Here is a 19,821-nt window from a genome sequence, read left to right on the forward strand (position 1 = left end):
GGAGATTGCCTTGCTTTTTTTATAATGTAGTGCAGTTTTTCTAAGAGCAAGGATATATATTGGTTTCATATCGGCGATGACTGAGACAATTTCTTGAGAAGGAAATCTGTAACCACTGCTAACGGACAACAAAAAAAGATGCTCGCCTCTTAAGAAAATGATACTGTTACCTTTATTCTACAAACGATGAGCACAGAGAAGCGTAGTATTCAGTACTACAATTTCACAAAAAGCTTGTTAACGTGCACATATGGTTTTAAAATTCAACCTCCAAAAAATGGTATAACCCTTACAACGCAGAAGTATGCGTCACATACCTTTTTCACAACATACTGAAGGTATTCTTGAATCAAACATTTTCATTAGTTATAGTATCCAGATACTTCTGAATAGAGACACTACCTAATGAGAAGACTAGACTTTTTACAAGGCCAAAGAAACTTAAATATAACGCTCCAGAAGTCTTTGTTTCTCTTCACCTGTACGAAAGAGCGCCAGGGCTTTCGTTAAGAAATGCTAATTTTGTTAAATATTAGTACAATCCATTACCATCGCATTCAGCTAAATAGAATTCCATATCTTTTCCGTTGCTGGTCGATAGGCTTATGGCTTTATATACCGTTTTTAACGAAGTAGACGTGTAAACCGAGAAGGTTACGAGTAGCGTTGCTCTTTTAAATTCATAGTGGATTGCAGTCTATGTCGATTTAGTATCTCTGCCATCTAAAATAGATATCCTGGAATATTGTTCCTGGGAGGTAGGAAATAAAGATTTTAAAGCAGCTATTTCTAAGCTACCAACCTCTCACTCGGTTGTACATGACGACCCTATGGGAAACCTTATTAGTTCAGACACTACCTATTTTACGCTCCACCGGTGAAGAATATGGAAAGGTTCGAAGGTGTGGCGTTCTTTTTTGAAACGTAATAATGGTGAGCATTTGAAGTTTGAAGACTAATCCTACTGATTTTTTTTCTACAAATGCAGCGACGTTTTTGCTGTTTCGCCAATAAAAGTCGAAAAGAAGATAGCAAATATTTTTTTAATTAAGCTGTCAACGATAATCAAACTACTAGGTTTATTCAGACAAACATTTGACAAGACGGATACTATTGTTGAGTCTAATCGAACTCGTAATTATTTCAAATGCGTAGTTGTCTCTCGGTAAATTGCACAGATCAGGAAAACTTCAAGAGATTCTCTTTGCAAGGTGTTAGAGCGCGTCAACATTTGAATATGCGATGAGTTTATTTCCTCTTCCTCTTACTTCATAGTTTGTAATAAACCAAAATTGCCGGAAAAATTAGGAGATTAAATTCATTGACTTCATGAAAACGGAAAAATCCAAAAAGGTTATGACCTACTTATCTTCTACGCTTAATTAATTTAAAAGTTTAGAATGCATGAAAACGTAACAGTGTGATACATTTCTTGGCAATACCGCTAATGTTCGTAGGAGTCGAAGCCGTTAAAAAAAAAATGTAATAAAGGATAGTAAACTTTATATAAATTTCATATTCACAAAAAAAAACTTTACGGAATTTATTTGAAGCTCTGTTTCACCGGTCGTTTTTGTGCAGCATTATAAAATAGGATATTTTATGTTTTCCCATTATACTACTGCTGTTTTCTCTCACTGAAAGATTAAACAAAAATATATTGAATAAACGGCTAATTAAATATTAAATTCAATAATACATCGAATACTATGCGGTTTCTTAATTTAATTGTTTAATGTTTGCAGCTATCCGAAGCTAATATCGTTATATATTTTCCTTTACTTTAACATGAAGAAAAGATTGTTAATTAAGAATACGATTATTGTCGTATTTACGATTGGGGGTTGGTTACTTGATGATTATTTTATTTAATATATCAAAGGAATAAAAATTATTAGACATATGTAATTTCAAAAAAATATGACTTACCTAACTGCTATTAATGGTTTCATTGTAGCTTGTATAACGTCTTGGATTTTACTGAAATATATTAAATAAAATGTTAAATAAAATATCACGTGAAATAATCTATGCATTAAATTAAGTACAATTAATATAGTAAATAATTATATGAATATTTCTCTAATTCATAAACTCAGTATGATGAAAACTAAAGTAAATTATATGGTTATGAGTAGCCTTGCATTTTTAAATTCATAGTGGTTCGCAGTCTACGTAGATTTAGTATCTCTTACATCTTAAATAGATGTAACGGAATATTCGTTCCTGGAGGTAAGTGATACTTTAATGCAGCTTATGGATATTCATAGGCTACCGACTTCTCTCTCGGTTGTACAGGATGACGCTCTGGGCAACCGTATTCGTTCAGAAACTACCTCTTTGACGCTCCAGCGGTGAAGAAAGGGAAAGCATCGAAGCTGAATTGTTCGCTTATGAAACGTAATAATGTTGAGCATTTGAAGTTTGAAGAAAAGTCCTATTGGTTTTTTCCTACTGCGCACCGACTTCTTTTTCTGTATTGTCAGTAAAGAGCGAAATGAAGATAGCAAATGATTTTTTAGTTAAACTGTCAACGATAATAAGCTAATAGGTTTATTCAGGCGACCAGATTTACAAGACGTATACTATTGTTGAGCTTAACTGAACTCGTAATTATTCTAAATGCATAGTAGTGTGTCGTGGTAAATTGCACAGATAAGGAGAACGTCAAGAAACATTTTTTTGCAAGATCTTAGAGTTCAGTTTTTTTTACTCATTGAAAATAAATGATAGTATGATGACAACGGAAAAATACAGATAGGTAAATGACCCACCTATCTTCTACAGTTAATGTATTCAAAAGGTTAGAATTCATAAAGGCGTAACAATGTGAAACATTTCTTGGCCATACGCTAATGATTGTAGGAGTCGATGCCGGTAAGAAAAAAAAATATATAGAAAATACAATAGTCAACCCTATGTTAATTAAATAGTCACAAAATAAATTTTACGGAATTTATTTACAGCTAGGTTTCACCGATCTTTTTTGTGCGGCATTATAAAATACGTAATTTTATGTTTTACCCTTACACTAAACTGCTGTTTTCTCTCGCTGAAAGCTTAAATAAAAATATATTAGATAAAACGCTAATCAAATATTAAATTTAAAAATATATCAAATACTATGCAGTTTCATAAAATTATTTGTTTAATTTCCGAAGCTATCCGAAAGTAATATCGTTATATCTATTTCTTTACTTTATCGTGAAGATTTGAGTATTGTAGTATGTACGATTTGTGGTAGGTTACCCGATGTTTATTTTATTTAATATAACAAAGGAATAAAAATTATTATACATACTAATTTCAGAAAGATGATAACTTACCTAAATATTTTAGGCAGCTCCTTTTTTGTTCTAATTCTGGATGCGATGTTACTGAAATATATTAAATAAAATGTTAAACAAACAATCAAGTGAAATAATCTATGCATTAAATTAAGTAAAATTAATATAGTAAATAATTATCCGAATCTTTCTTTCATGACGAAAACTAATCTAAACAAAACAAAATGTAAAAATTAATTAAAAAAACAAAATTTGCTAGCATCCAAAAGGATTTTATAAATTTACACATATCACTATAGATTTTATTGGATGCAGTTATGACTAAGTTCCGAACTCTTTTTCTTAAATATCCATCAAATAGGATAGTTTACGTAATGTAAAATGTCACACTTCACTTACTAAGCTTTTATTATTTTTTTCTCCTGATGTAACCGCTATAGGGAACTTGAAAGGATCGATGCCATCGCCCATACCAACGAAAAGACAAGTGAAGCGTACACCATAATGACATCACAAATCCTAAGTTAATTTTTGGCTAATTAAGCGCTTAAACGAGTCCTCTACCTACCCAGGTAATTACTCCGTACTCATACACCACCAGTAATTCTAACACCAATAAAACATAAGCAAGCCTTCTTCTACATGCATTTACCAATCATTATTCAGTTGCTTCACAGGTCTAGAAAAATATTGTCTGAGTTTTGGTAACTGTTACCTACAAAGTATACGTAGAAAAACTAGTAATTTTTGCAATTCAGCAACGTATCATCGGTAAAATCACAAGCCGACAGGACCAAATTTAGTAAGTTTTTCCTTAAATGCGTCATGTTCATTCAGAAATAGAATGTTTTATAGTTGGGAAAACCCACATGGGTGACAGGTATCTTTCACATAAAATAAATAAATAGGTATCCTTCACAAAATTTGTCCCACCTACCCTACCAGCAATCAAAACCTTTCGTCCTTGATTGAATCCATCTGCTTTTTAAGGGAGATAGCGTATTCTACACTCTGAGACAAGGAGATCAATTAATTTAGTTACCGCTGTGACTGAGACCACCTAACACGTAACATTTCTGTTACTACCAAAAATACAGACGACGCCAGGCTCTCAGTAGAAGGTACCCGTAGACAATAGGTACAGCATATAGCACACCGGCCCAACATCCTCTTGGTATAGAACATGGATGTTTCAAAATTGAACTCCCAACCGGATGGATAATCCTACTATGCAGTAGGAGTCGCACACCTTCTGTGTCACGTATTATAAGGACTCTCTGAATCGAATATTCTCATCAAGGGTAGCACCCAAATACATGTAAATCGGAAAAAATTAATGAGAAGTCCCAACATCGGGATCCGAGCTTGTCGAGTATCGATTAACCGGTCGTTCAAATATAACTTTGAGGTCTTCGCAGGACTAAAAACTATCTTATGCTGATGACTCCAAAACCTCAGACTTTTACAAGCCTAGGTTGTCCCTAACTTCATCGATCGTTTAGAGAATTTCTTGGGATCAACAGCAGCCCATCATCTATATCAGTGACGACACGGTTGCTAGTGCGTACCTGAACGTTATCAGTGAATCTGTATTAACAATACAGACTGGGTTCCAAGGAAGCTGCCTTGCGGCCAATTTTTTTATAAGGACTTTCCTACTTCTATGTAGCTATGACAAAGGTCAACAACTCTCGTATCTTATCGTCACGAAGTTCGATGGTGAAAAAGCTTGAAAGAACACTAAACCCAACACGCGTACATCTACAGTTTCACAGTTAGAAAAAAGAAAAAAGCCACCAAAGATTATCAACGCCCCACGTATATATTAATAAAAAGATTCATTCACCTCTGTATTATCAGGTAGTAGATTATTCATAAAAAAATGAAGAAAGTACGATCTTGGTCAATATCTACAACTCCTGCGATAGAGAGAACAAACAGAAGAAGTTATTTTTTCGTTTTTTTCTTTCTACCACTATAATCATCCCATTCTTTTTTTTATACGAATTTAATAATAAAAATAGTCAGGAATCTCTTTTTAAAGTCATTATACTAATAAAATATTCTGCCTTATGCCTGCAATATTTAATAGTACAGCCATTAAATCAATGTCACGCTCATGTTTGGTGTTCTGCTTGAGCCGATAAACTTCTGCTTCATCGCAATAAATTCTCGAGTCTACTATATAAAAACTATCTCTTGGCAAGTTTACTTTTGGGAAGAAACTTGTCTGCCATCAATTATTCTTCTAGTAAATTTTCCTGCTAGAGTTAAAGAAACAACTCTAGCTCATCAGTCTACTAACCGATGCTTACAGTAAGTATCTCCAAATATTAGAGGAAATCCACTTTTCTATGTAACAAACTACCCCTGTTGTAAAAACTAAACAAAGCTAAAAACAAAACTAAACAAACGTAATTGTTATTCAAAAACTATTACTCGATGAAGTCACTAGTCGTTTTCGCGAGAGCAATCACCGACTTCAAACCAAATAGAAATCCTACCGGACATCTAATAAGATAGAACTAAAATAGATGCTGATACCACGGAACTACTTCCTACCATCGATCGTGACAGAAAATGTACCTAGTTCACCAGCAGTAAGGAAACCCTCCAAATTGTGACGTGAATGATATCAACTAACAAATAACCTCTGCCATCTGTGGTGACCCAACTGTGCCAGCTAAGAGATTTAGCGTTACAATCAACATCTACCAATATCGTTTAATATTCGGCTATCTATAATATCTTGTACCACTTTTTCATATATTTCTTTCTGGGCCTATTAAATTGAATGTAAATTTATACAGTAATCTCGCTAGAACCTTTGAAAATGTCCATGATGCATGTTAGACACATCGATGCATCGTACGTATTTGCAGTCTAATGCCTTTTTGCTCACAATACCAGACTGTTATTACTAGCACGTGTATTAAATTTATTCCATACTCTAAAACCTGGCAGAGCTCCCTTGACCACATATGAGTACTCTAGTAGCACAGCATTGATGCTTCGTTGTTCAATAAATTCTTCTAACTCGACCTGACTGCATAGATTCATTCAGCATCCAATTTTCCAAACCTAACAATCTAAAAAGTTGTTATACATCTTAACCTTAAGTGATAGATAACAATCACGTTCTTTGCTATGACGGGAATGCTTATGCTTCTTATGCAACCTGTTGCAGTTAATGCAGATGGGATCCTCAGGCTATTTTTGTAATAAGACTATTTTTTGAGTCCTCAATATTCTGTCACTTCTTAGCAGTTACTGGATTGAGAATTTGGCTGTAAGAGTACAAGGATATAATCAGATATTGTAGCCATCTCTCTAAAAAGAGAGCAAAAGTGACTAAACTTTCCCCTAACTTGTCAGGGTAAATATGCCCAGAATTCGTTGCCGCCGTTTCACCTCAGTAACAGATCAAAATCCATAGAGTGAAGATCTACAGGGTTGATCAACTTTGTAGGGACTCCGGTAGCTATGTCACTTATTTAGTTCCTAGCATTGATGAGCGTTAACACAGATCATCTTATTTACACTCAGACACTGATTACACATCGCAGTTATTACTGCGATAATCATCTCTCTCTGGATGTCACTAAGGCAAATGCTTCCGTTGACATTTCCGCCTGTAAATCTTGTACGATGTGCTAGAAACCAGAACCGAAATTTAGAAATTGAAGAACAAAAAAATTAGAAATTTTCAGTTCGTCGTAGCCCTGACAACTGTTATCCATTTGTAAGGAAAAGCAAAACCCAAGCCTCTCTCTAGTTAACCACATGAAACTACATTTTTCTTACTTAATTCCTTATTAAACGGCTCAACATCAAGTTTATTTGATTATTATGTTTTAATTTGAAAATACCGCCTGAATCATCCATCATTTAAATATTGTTAAACAGCAACGAATTTTGACCAACAACTGCTCCCGAGGTAAATTGAATTTAATATATCATAAAAATATACTAAAATAAAGCTTATTAGAATTTATTCCCATAAATAATGAAATATTCCAAGGAAGTTCTCCTTTTAATTTATTTATTCAAATAAACTTAAACTCGGTCTGATCTGCTTTCGGAAATGAGATCAATGTCTTCATGCTTACACATCAAGGCTCCATCCTAGAGTTTCCTAACCTCGAATTTAGTTCTTTAATTCGGTCTTCATTCTTCCACAATAGCTCTGTCGCACAGTAAACACATAATGTAATTCAGCAAATCTCATCAAGGCTCGTAGAAAAAACGCCTACATTCGAGCAATAAATGCCCAACCGGGTCCCTATTACCCGTGACTAAGCAAGCTAGCAACTACAAGCCATGTTCTTTGAGTCTTCCAATTAACTGCCGGATCTAAAAAAGAATCCACTCTTTCAAATTCCGTAAACATTTTGAAACATTCACCTTCTACCAGGAAGAAGCATAATGGACATGTTCCACATTGTCCTCGACTCTAAATTTTGTGCAGATCCATATCTACCAAACCAAACTTATAAAATTTTTCTTAAAAGCAGCATGGCCAGACAAGAATAGAGTACAAAAAATATAGAAAAAACTCAGATAGCAACTCGCAAATTTATAAAGTTTGGGAAAATATCATGCGTATAACGGCTGCCACAAGACTCTTTCTTCCAAATTTGTCAAGATTCAAAACCTTAGCTTTCAGATTTTCTACTGCACCTGGAGAGTGCCTTGCTTTTTTTTTATAATTTAGCGCAGTTTTGCTAAGAGCATGGATATATATTGGTTTCATATCGGCGATATCACAGATTAGCTTCTCGAGAAAGAAATCTGTAACCACTGATGATGGACAACAAAAAATGATGTTGTCTCGTAAGAAAATAATACTGTTATCTTTATCCTGCATATGATGAGCGTAACAATTAGCATTATAACTTCACAAACACCTTGTTAAAGTGCACGTATGGTTCTAAAATTCAACTCCCAATAAAATTTTATTACCTTTAGAACAGAGAAGTATGCGTCACATACTTCACAGCGTGATGCCAAACTTTTGCTGTATGGAAGAACCATAATTTGGCCCTTTGATGCGAACAAAGTAACGTTGCGTTTGATTCTCTCTTTCAGTGTTTTGAGCTGTAGTCAAGTGTATACCTTCTTCAGTCCTGATTGATTTCGAATTGAGTTCTTTAGCAATGGTAGCGTCACTTCCAACTGAGACTCATCGATCCAACTTATTCACTCGGTATAAGGCACAATTTTTGTTCGGGCACCCGCCTTCGCGCGGTGATAAGGTGACAACGACACCTGGTGTAAGAAGTCCCTGTATCGAGTAAAGGGTATATTCCCTTAGTCCTACTCGTGCTCTTATAAGAACGAGGGAACAACATGTTTTGGTGGTATATTGTTAAATTGCACGAATTCGAGACATTTGCTAGTAGTGGCTCAATAAAAGTAAAACTAGGTGCGGGGTTCGTGCTTCCGCGGACTCGTTTAGTTAGTTTTGAGGGAAACTATTTAGGACATTCAAGATATCCGGACGAGGCCTACAGCGAAGGCAGAAGCTGAGTTCAAAAATCACCGATATAAATGTCTACCGAGGCATTTACATCGGTGAATCTCAACAAGGCCTGGCTTATTACTGTGAGATGTAAAAATTTAGAGGGCAAAAGATGACTTCCGTTAAAGTCCATCTTGGCTAGAAACGGGGGGGATGGTGTGGCGACCGGAAGCGTCACAAGGCGGGTGTCTTCCCCTACTGGGTCGGGATGTATGGAAGAACCGGTAATACGGTAAACATTGCTCCATATCAATGTATTACTTGACGCAAAAGAATGATAATTCGACAACGATAATATGCTCGATCAAGAACTTCTTAAAGAGAGACCAGTCCCAATTCAGACGCAATGATATCTTAGTATCATATCTATCAGTCTTGAATTGATGCCTAAACTGATTCTTGAACTCAGCCGCGACCAAGTCAGCGTTTTGCTCTCAAACGAGAGACAGGACATCTCAATCAGAGAGGAGGTGATCAATGTCTTAAATAATAACTCGAGACATTTGTTTTCTCCTAACGTCGTCTTCAAAATCCATATTCTTGATGACAGGAGACCTATGAAATCACTCAGGCGGTCTCCTTATCCGTAACAAGTAACCTCTTACTGCATGGTCAGTCGAATTGTCAGAATTTTCTTATCGTTTCGGAGAATAACCTAAAACGTTTACCTTATCTGTGACGAAGTCTTTTTTGAACTCTCTTTCTTGTTCAGCAAAATTAGTTCGGAATTTTTACGGCCCAAACCAGTTTCCTGTGTGTCCCGATTAACTGCAACTTAACGGTTACGTTCTACTCTAACTGGAACAGGAGTCTACTTGATGACTTCCTCTTTCTGCCTTCAGGCCGATTCCTAAAAATCTTCCGTTATCGCAGAGAAAAACGTCTTAAACTGCGGGCATTCCGGTATTATTTTGTTTCGAACAACTTCAGAGGCCGCTTGTTGGATTCAATAACAAATATAAGAGGCAATCCAACCAAACTCTCTTCCACTATCATAACCGGACAGAATTCCGAGATCTGTCCTTCGTTTTAAGAAAATAACCGAATTACAAGACAAATACGCAACTGCAGATTACGGCCTTTGCATTGAAAAGAGTGCAAGCAGGACTAGGGATATTTTCTTACTCGTTATAGAGGCTTACACACAGACGTCATTGCCACCGCTTCGTTACATCCCTTGAAGAACACATATTCTTTACACTACGATCGGAAAGGATTTCAAGTTTTACAAGTGTGTTGGCAGAAATATTACCTTATTATAGATTATTACATGAGTAGTATAGAAACCTTACATACAGACGTAATCCCCCCCCCCACCTCTATACGACTGTATGTAAGGTTTTTCGTCACGAGCGCTGATTGGTCGATGCACCCCCCACCACTTTACGTCTGCATGTGCGTAAATTATACAATACATTAAAGAAGATTCTCCCTCCACCACCTTACATACGGACGTAATCGCCCCCCACCACTTTACTCGTATGTAAGAAAATTATACAATACATTAAAATAAAAAAAAATAAATTAAAATTTATACTTATGAAGGAATTACTTTGCCGGTTAACGGTGAGTAAGCCACCACATTTTTATATATTAATAAACAATACGCGATTGTATTTGATTTAAAATTCTCTTCAACTTCAATATTAATTTTCAAATCAATAACGCCCATTTTATCGAATCATCCTGTTGTGAATAATCAATCACGTACAAGGGATATTTGTTTTTATAATCTGAAAACGTATATGGTGAATCGGTCAATTTATAATAAGATTGTTTAAACTCGACAAACATTTTGTACATCATCATTCGATCAGCTCTAAATCTTTGTATGGATAACAGTTTGAATGTATAAATCCTTTGATATTTTTAACACTGCACGAATCAAATTCCGACGCATTCTTCTTAGCTTTATTTAATTTATCGGTTTGAAACCCTACAATAACATATCTAGGTTTCGCTGAAAGTAGTGATGACGAAATATCATAATAAAATTTACACTTAATCATAGTGTCATTAACCATCTCAACAATAAACAAAACAAACAATCTGCAACCTCTGACATCCATCATTCCCCTTTCGCTGAAAGTAATGATGCCCAATTTTTCAAAACATATATAAATTTAAAAGTAATAAAAACTGTTAAACGAGTGGTAAAAACACATTTTAATTTTATTTCATCATCAAATACAAAAATATTGTGAGAAAGAGCGTATCTCGAGAACGGCTGGATGTAGGCGGATGAAACTAGTGACTATCGAAAACGTTGCAAAGTACCTTCTGGGGTAAGCCTTTCAAAATTGCATTAAAAATCGTCTAGGATGCACCGTTTTCGAGATACGCCCTTTTTTATTTATAATGTGATGAATAGTTGGTAAATAACAAACAATGACTTTAAAGTTTAAAGTGACATTATAGACATTAAATAATGATTATTTTTTACATTAAAAAATAATCAATGATATATTACACTATCATCGCTGAAAGTAATGATGCCCGAGTTAATAAAGAAAAAAGAATGATTATAGAGTTTAAACAGACATTATAGACATTAAATAATCATTACTGTTTACATTAAAAAATAATCAATGATATATCACACTATCATCGCGGAAAGTAATGATGCCCGATTTTTTTTCAAAATATTGTTATAAATTTAAAAGTGATTAAAACTGTTAACCTAGTGGTTTCAAGATAATAAAAACACATTTTTATTTTTTTTAATCATAGAGACTTGAGCAAACAGTTTTTAAAATTAGAGACTGCCACCATGTCTTTGACCGTCTTCAAGTCTTTAAGAATTTCAAAATGAACAGTCTTTAAAAGTTTTTAAAAATGTAAACTCTTTTAATTTTTTAAAATTGCCGCCAATTTCTAAACAGTTTTTAAAATTCTTTAAAAGTCTGTAGGAGTCTAAAAGTCTCTAATATTTTTCTAGAGATTGTAAAGACTGTCGAAGAATGTTAAATTTGCTTATGTCACTGAGAAATTTCTTGTAAATGATTGCAAGTTGAAAAATGAAATGTGTTTTTAAAGCTTCCCACCGATTTAAAAATTTTTTTCATTGCATTTTAAAATACTAGTTGTGCTTCAACTGGTAATGAATCTACAGTTTTATTCACCACAGAACCAATAATACCACGCCCTTTTTTTCTTGTTCATGTCTATACATATAAAAAAATTTAATTTCAATTTAAATAAATTATTGATTCCGTGGGTTTTAACTAGGAAGAAACCGAATCATTTGGTGAGTGGAATTCCAGGACCCAAAATATTTCTCAATAAAACAGATTATTTCGCAGTTTTAGTCGGCTCAATGTACAATAAATTTACAAAATAATAAATATTTTTTACAAGACAATGAAATTTTAATCATTTATTTATTTATTTTACCTTGTTTACCGCTACAGTCTTTAAAAATCTTTAAAGTCTTTAAGAGTCTCTAATATTTTTATAGAGATTGTAAAGACTGTCGAAGAAATTAAAACTTGCTTAAGTCATTGAGAAATTTCTTGTAAATGATTGCAAGTTGAAAAATGAAATGAAATGTATTTTTAAATAGTTCTACACCACGTAAATAGATCTTCAAGTACATCTAGTATATTGAATTTATAATCTTTCCACATCATATGCAAAAATGTAATTAATTTATTTGTTTAATAATTGTTTAATAGATTGTAAATCTAAATAAATGCAAAATGTTTCAAATTTGTAATTGTCGTTTATTATTTCATCAGAAACCCTTGTTATACTAAGTTGATTCGTTGTACATGTAACTAATTAGCTTAAAATCACCAAATATAGAATATGAAAAATTGACTTTTATTTGTTCATAACATACATCTAGTCATTTTGTTTCTACATGGTGTCCCATATAAAACGCAACCCAACCTTATATTGGTAGGTATTGAAATAATAAAAAGGCATGTGTAAATGTAAATATAATTTTTATTATTACCATCCATTACCTTACATTTAGAGTAAATGTTTTAAGTGGCCGCCATCTTCTTGAATATAAGCTTCAATTCTTTTTACAGCGTTTCTTGCAACTTTTTTCAAAGTTTGTGGCTGGATATTTAATACAGCTTGTTCAATATTGACTTTCAAGTGTTCGTAGTTTGTTGCTGTGGGCTTTTTCTTTGAGGTAACCCCATAGATACAAATCCGCCGCAGTCAAATCTGGAGATCTTGGTGGCCACAAGCCTCGGCCGATAACACGATTACCAAAGAATTCCTCAACGAAATCAGAAGTTGAACCTGCGTAGTGCGATGTCGCACCGTCATGTTGTAGCCAGCAGTGTCTGTCTTCCTCTTCCAAGACTGCAATGAACTGAAATAAAATATCCTGATATCGTTCTGCATTAATGGTGTACTCGAAAAAAATAGGACCGATTATTTTCTTCCGCGATATCGCGCACCACACGCCCAACTTCTGCGGGTGTAATTGTTTTTCGTGATAAACGTGGGGATTTTCAGCACTCCAAATTCTACTGTTTTGGCTGTTTACGTAGCCATCCAAATGAAACCATGCTTCATCTGTGAAAAATAACGAATCCATAACATTAATTCCCTCACGCAGAAATCGACGGAACCATTGAAAATATTGTAGCCGTTTTTCTTTGTCGGGCTCAAGAAGTTGATGAACCGTTTGAATGCGATAGGTCGTAATTGTAATAGTTTGGTCGCCCGATGAACAGTTGATTTAGACAAATTAATTTCAGCAAACAAACGTCTGATCGATTTATTTGGCGAGGCGAGTAATCGGTCTTTGATTTCAGTGACTGTATCTGTATTCAACACTGACGCAGATCTTTTGTTTCCTTGTTATTAACAGAACCAGTCTCTCTAAATTTTGCAACTAACCTTAATACTGATGTTTTGTTAGGAGCTGGTTTATCTGGGTACTTATGGCGAAACAAATCTTGCACTGCAACCACTGATTTCGTACTGAAGTACGACTGAACAATGAAAACACGTTCATCTAGCGAAAACACCAGCTTGTCTCTAGCAATACACTGAACGTTATGATTGCATTGTTGTTACTATCGGTAGTGTTTTACTGCATCGCCGCGATGTTCAGATGTTGGACGAGTCCATTTCAGTAACGAGTAGGGGAGGAAGCTTGACTTTTGAAATTTAATGGATGAGTGATTGATGGGTTGCGTTTTATATGGGACACTGTATATAAAAATAAAATTTATTTTCGATAAATTGAAAAGTTTAAATTATTCATCTACAAACCAAAAATTACTAAATCTAGTGGATTTGAACCCTTTGAAACGAATAATTATAAATTATTTTGGGGGTTCAAATTTTGCCTACCAAATTATTCTACCAATTCTAAAATATGATTATTATATAAATTTGCATAATGTCAAATAATTTCGATGAATTGAAAAGTTTAAATTATTTATCTACAAACCATAAATTACTAAACCTAATGGATTTTGTACCCTTTAAAACGTGTTTATATGAATTATTTTGCTATTCTATTATTTTTTAGCTTTTTTAAGTACCAGAAATTACCAAATCTAGTAGATTTGTACCCTTTGAAACGATTTTATATAAATTATTTTGGAGGGTTCAAATTTACGGGACCAAATGATTCTATCAATTTTAAAATATAATTTGCAAAAATTTCTAATATTTTCTATAAATTGAAAAGTTTAAATTATTGTAATATTATTCCATTATTTTCATCTACAAACCATAAATTATTAAATCTAAATGGATTTTCTACCCTTTGAAACGATTTTATATTAATTATTTTGGTAGTAAGATCTTCACTACCAAATGATACTATTAATTCTAAAATCGACATTCTATATATATATATATATATATATAAATGAAAAAATTAAATTGAATAAAACATTACTTAACTACATCGCTCAAATTGATGCAAGAATTTTATGTTTTATTAAACCCCAACCATTTTACATAAGCTTTGTCACCTTTTCGTCGTAATATTTTCTCAATTTTATATACATCTTTATGTTTAGTTTTTTGTAGTTCGTGTTGATAAAAACGCCCTTTTATGAGTTCGTTCTGGAATCAATTAGAATTCAGTATGTACTGTATGAATTTTAAATATTTCATTTGTCCAATTTGGTAGATAGCCCTTTTCAAATACTTTTTTATGTTTACTTATACGAACACAGTCGCCTATATTAAATTTAATTTTTAAAACTTTTTTCTATCGTATTTTTTATTTAAATTTGCCAAAACTTCTGTTTCGTTCGTCTTTCATCTTGAAGTTTAAATAATGTAGCTGAATGTATAGTATTGTTGTATTCACCAACAAGGGTTTGTAGTATATCAATCCATTTATAGTTGCCATATTCTGTGAATTATTTAGTCAATATTTTTGTTTTCAACGTTCTAATGAAGTGTTCAATAATAGCAGCTTTTTTATCTGAATATGTGGAATAATGATTTAAGTTGTATTTTTTCAACAACGCTTTCACTTGTGGATTATAAAATTCCTTCCCTGATCTGTTTGAAAATGTTTTATTTTATGTTTTTACAACATTGGTTCCAAAGCAAACGCTACCTCTTCACCCGCCTTGTTTTAAAGGCACAGCAAATACAAATTTAGTAAACAATAGATTATGGTCTACAAATATTTATAACCTTTATTGGTTCGAAGACAAGGTATCACTTCAACTATATCTGCTTGCACAAGATCGTTTAGACCCTTTAATTGGGTGTTTCTAGTGGGATAATTACCTCTTGCTGGCTTGTGCAATTCAATTGCCAAATCAGTTTTAATAGAGATTCTAAAATATAAAAAATATAAAATGAAATAATAATTTACTCGTTTTGTACTTTTGGTGTTGTAATATTCAACGTATTGAAAGATTTTTCATACAACAATTCCAACTTTTGTATAAAATCATCAATTTCCATATTTATATTAAAATGATTACGTTTTCTTTTAAATTTCAATTCTTTAAAAGCAACATTAAAGAATCGTATACTATTTAGATCTTTTAATTTTTCGTAGACAATTTTGGAAGGACAAGTAGAAGGAAAAAATTGTGTAGCAGGCCATGTTTGGAATATGTAAAACAAACGGTTAGGGATGTAGGATGTAGAGGGAGGATGGAGGATGAAATGAAACGACTAGCACTAGATAGTGAATCTTGGAGAGCTGCATCAAACCAGTCAAATGACTGAAGATAAAAAAAAGACCATTTTAAAATTGGGATAAATTTTTTTATAATAAAGTTTATTCAACGTTCCTTCTAGATTTCTATATTGAACACAAACAACATAATATTTAAACTCTTCGTCATCCTTATTTTTAGCTAAAATTACAAGACAATTGCACTTTCATCGCGCGGATAAAGTGAAGATAAATATAGGATGGCCATAATTTTAATTTTCTTTACATTACCATTCAATTCGTCAGTTTGCAACTTGAGTTTTAGATTTACATCTTCAAGTCTATTATTTTCATATACAAGTTTCTTATTTTCAAATTCTATATATTGCAAGTTTTAATTTAGTTGAATAATATCATTTTGAAATGACTTGAAATCTTTAATAAAATAATCTAATAATTTTATAGCATTTTTTATAGAAATTAGTAGAGATCCAACAAGCTAAATTTAAAATTAATTCCTCCCTTAAATAAGTACCAGAAATTACTAAATCTAGTGGATTTGTACCCTTTGAAACTACTTTATATAAATTATTTTGGTCATTCGAATGTGAGTGACCAAAATACTCTATTAATTTTTTTAATTCTTTATTACGAAACCAATTTTCAAATCGTTTCCCTCCATCATGACATAATTTTGTTGCGTTAAAAACCCCGTATTTGTGTCAATAATTAACTTGAAATCACCAAATATACCATATGAAAAATTGTATTTTATTTGATCGTAACAAACATCTGTTAAACTAGTCATTTTATTTCTATATAAAAATAAATTTTTTCATCTACAATAAAATATTATTTATAAATATTTACAACTTTTTACAAAATTGCAAAAATGTCTAATATTTTCTATAAATTGAAAAGTTAAAATTATTCATCTACAATCCTCAAATTAATAAATCTAATGGATTTTATATCCTTTCGATTCACTTTATTTAGGATATTTTGTTGGACCGAATTCAGGCCGACTAACTTTTGGGAATAATAATAGATTCTTATTTTAAATTCAATTTATAAATCGTTTCCCATCATCTTTACATAAATTTTTTGCATTAAAAAAAAATCAGCAAATCGATGGATTTCTACCCTCTGGATATAGGGTATTTTTTCAGCTCGAATTCGAGCCGACTAATTATTGAGAATAATAATTCTTGTGTTGGTAATAATTTTAGTTATTTTAACTTTAACATCACCTTTAACATCATAAAAAGCCGAGCCTCGTATCTGATGGGCAGCTTCAATTAATTTTTTAACAACAAAATATTAATTTTAAATATTATGTAAAATTGCAAAAATGTTTAATATTTGAAAAGTTTAAGTTATTCATCTACAAACCAGAAATTACTAAATCTAATGGATTTTGTGTCAAAATACTCTATCAATTTTTTAGATTCTGTTTTACAAAATAAGTATCATAAATTACTAAATCTAATGGATTTGTACCCTTTGAAACGACTTTATATAAATTATCTTGGCGGTAAAAATCTTCACCACCAAATGATTCTATTAATTCTAAAATATAATTTGTAAAAATGTCTACTATTTTCAATAAATTGAACATTTTAAAAAGTTTTATAAAAGTGTTTAATATAAAACTGCGAAAATGTTTAATATAAAGTTTAAATTATTCATCTATAACCCAGAAATTACTAAATGTAATTGATTTGTACCCTTTGAATCGACTTTATAGATAGTATTTATATACTATAATATAGTTGACGATCTATTTACATGGTGTACAACTATTAAAAAATACATTTAATTTCTCATTGACGTAAGCAATTTTAAAAATCTTCAACAGTGTTTACAATCTCTAGAAAAATATTAGACTTTTAGAGACTCCTAGAGACTTTTAAAAACTTTAAAAATTGGCGCGAAAAAGATTTTGAAATTTTTTATTGACATTTAAGACGGTCAAAGATGTGCCGCCAATTTTAAATCCAAAAAGTCTACATTTTAAATAAAATTTTAAAAAAGGGCGTATCTCGAACACGCTGCATCCTAGACGATTTTTAGCGCGATTTTGAAAGGCTTAACGTAAAGTACTTTCAAATTTTCTGAATCGATAGCCACTAGTTTCATCCGCTTAGGACGCACCGTTTTCGAGACACGTCCTTTTCTCAACATTTTTTGAAATTGATGAAATAAAATTAAAATGTGTTTTTACCACTCGATTAACAGTTTTAATCACTTTTAAATTAATTTTAAAATCGGACATAATAACTTTTTAATTAGTATTTTTAATTATTATAATAATATTAATTTTAAATATTTTAAATTGTTAATTTTAGACAGTTTGTAAATAAATAAAAAAACCTAATATTATTAATAGTCTATTTCAATTTAAAAAAGTTAACTTTTTATAGATACCTAAATGAAGCTTCGTAATAATAAAATTATTTTACCAAATTCATATTCAACCTATTATATTCCATTGCAAGTAGAATCTGCAATTGATGCGATTTATTTCTATATAAAATTTATAGCAAATGATTGTAAAACAATACATTTGAAAATATAATATGACATTTTTCATAAATGTGGCCCTATTTTTGAAAAATGTTATGAATTTGATTATGTAGAGTCGTTTAAAAAAGAACTTCCCATTGTTTTATCAAAAGTTAATTTTCACAGCCATCGTTTTTTCAATATAACTTTAAATTGGGAATAATTTATTAATTTTTAATTTTAATTTTTCTCTAGAGAGATGTACAACAAAAAAAAATTCCCCATTGTAAATGTATTGGGGGGTTGTACATTTAAAAACAAAAGTAAACAAGATTCTCTCTTGCCAAACACCATTAGATGTATTGTATGCGGCCCATCCAATTGTGGTAAAACAAATGCAGTTTTTAATCTATTTGTTCAAGAAAGCGGTGCACGTTTTCAAAACTTGTACATTTTCTCAAAATCGCTTCATCAACTTTTCTATAGGATGCTGTCAAATTTAGTGATGATGAATCCTGAAATGGGCTATTATGAATACACTGAAAACGATCAAGTCCCTCAACCAGAGGCGATTGAACCACATTCAATAATGATTTTTGATGATGTAATAAAAGAGGAACAAAATAATAACGGTGCTTATATTGCACGGGGTCGTCAATAATATAAAAATTGATTTTTTTTATCTAGCACAAGCTTATACTAAAATACAAAATCAACTCGTACGTGGCAATTGTAATTTTTTAATTTTATTCAAACAAGTCAATTTAAATTTAAAACACATTTACGATGATCATGTAAACTTCGACAAATTAAGGTCGATATGGAAACAATATCGATAAATTCATCATTATTGAACGTAAGGATTAACGTAACGTATAACGTTAATAAAATGATCGTTTTTAAGTTTCTTTTTTTTCTTTTAGAGCAATGAAAAAGGATAAACAAATGATTGAAATTGACAAGCTTAATAAAGATTTTAAACGTAAACATGCAGTCTTTATGATGAGTTTGCTGAAGAAGAAGCTTTATTTACTAAACGATTCAAACCAATAATAATCCTATAATTGAAATTAAAGAAAAAGTAAATAAATCCAGACAACTTCCTCCTAAAACTGATGGAGAAATTGATGTAGGCAGAGGAGGGCGTGAATTGGGTTATAGATTGTCGGCTCATTTAGAAAGACACTAAGATAGATGTGAAAAATGTTTATTGGAACAAGATTCAGAAGAAGAAGATGAAGCCTATTCTACATTAGTATCTGAACAAACAACATTGCCACTATATTGTGAACAATCTCAAGAAGAACAACCTAGAATATATACAAAATATACGACTATTATAGAAGAAAGTGACACTGAAATAATTAAACCATACTTAGAAACGTTAAAAACTGTCCGAA

At 32.0% G+C, this 19,821-nt stretch overlaps 1 protein-coding gene across 3 annotated transcripts in view; it reads right to left on the reverse strand.

The window, feature by feature from the left end:
- The window catches only part of LOC142322956 (uncharacterized), a 204,600-nt gene that overhangs the window by 66,171 nt on the left and 118,608 nt on the right, over positions 1-19,821 (reverse strand). For all 3 annotated transcript variants that reach the window (XM_075362068.1, XM_075362061.1, XM_075362052.1), the window contains 2 exons: positions 3,327-3,377; positions 1,930-1,980 (listed from right to left, as the gene is read on the reverse strand). In XM_075362068.1, coding sequence (XP_075218183.1) covers positions 1,930-1,980; positions 3,327-3,377 — 102 coding nt within the window. The remainder of the gene's footprint in view (positions 1-1,929; positions 1,981-3,326; positions 3,378-19,821) is intronic.

This window comes from Lycorma delicatula, chromosome 1 (assembly GCF_047948215.1).
Source record: "Lycorma delicatula isolate Av1 chromosome 1, ASM4794821v1, whole genome shotgun sequence".
Classification (NCBI taxonomy): Eukaryota; Metazoa; Arthropoda; class Insecta; order Hemiptera; family Fulgoridae; genus Lycorma; species Lycorma delicatula.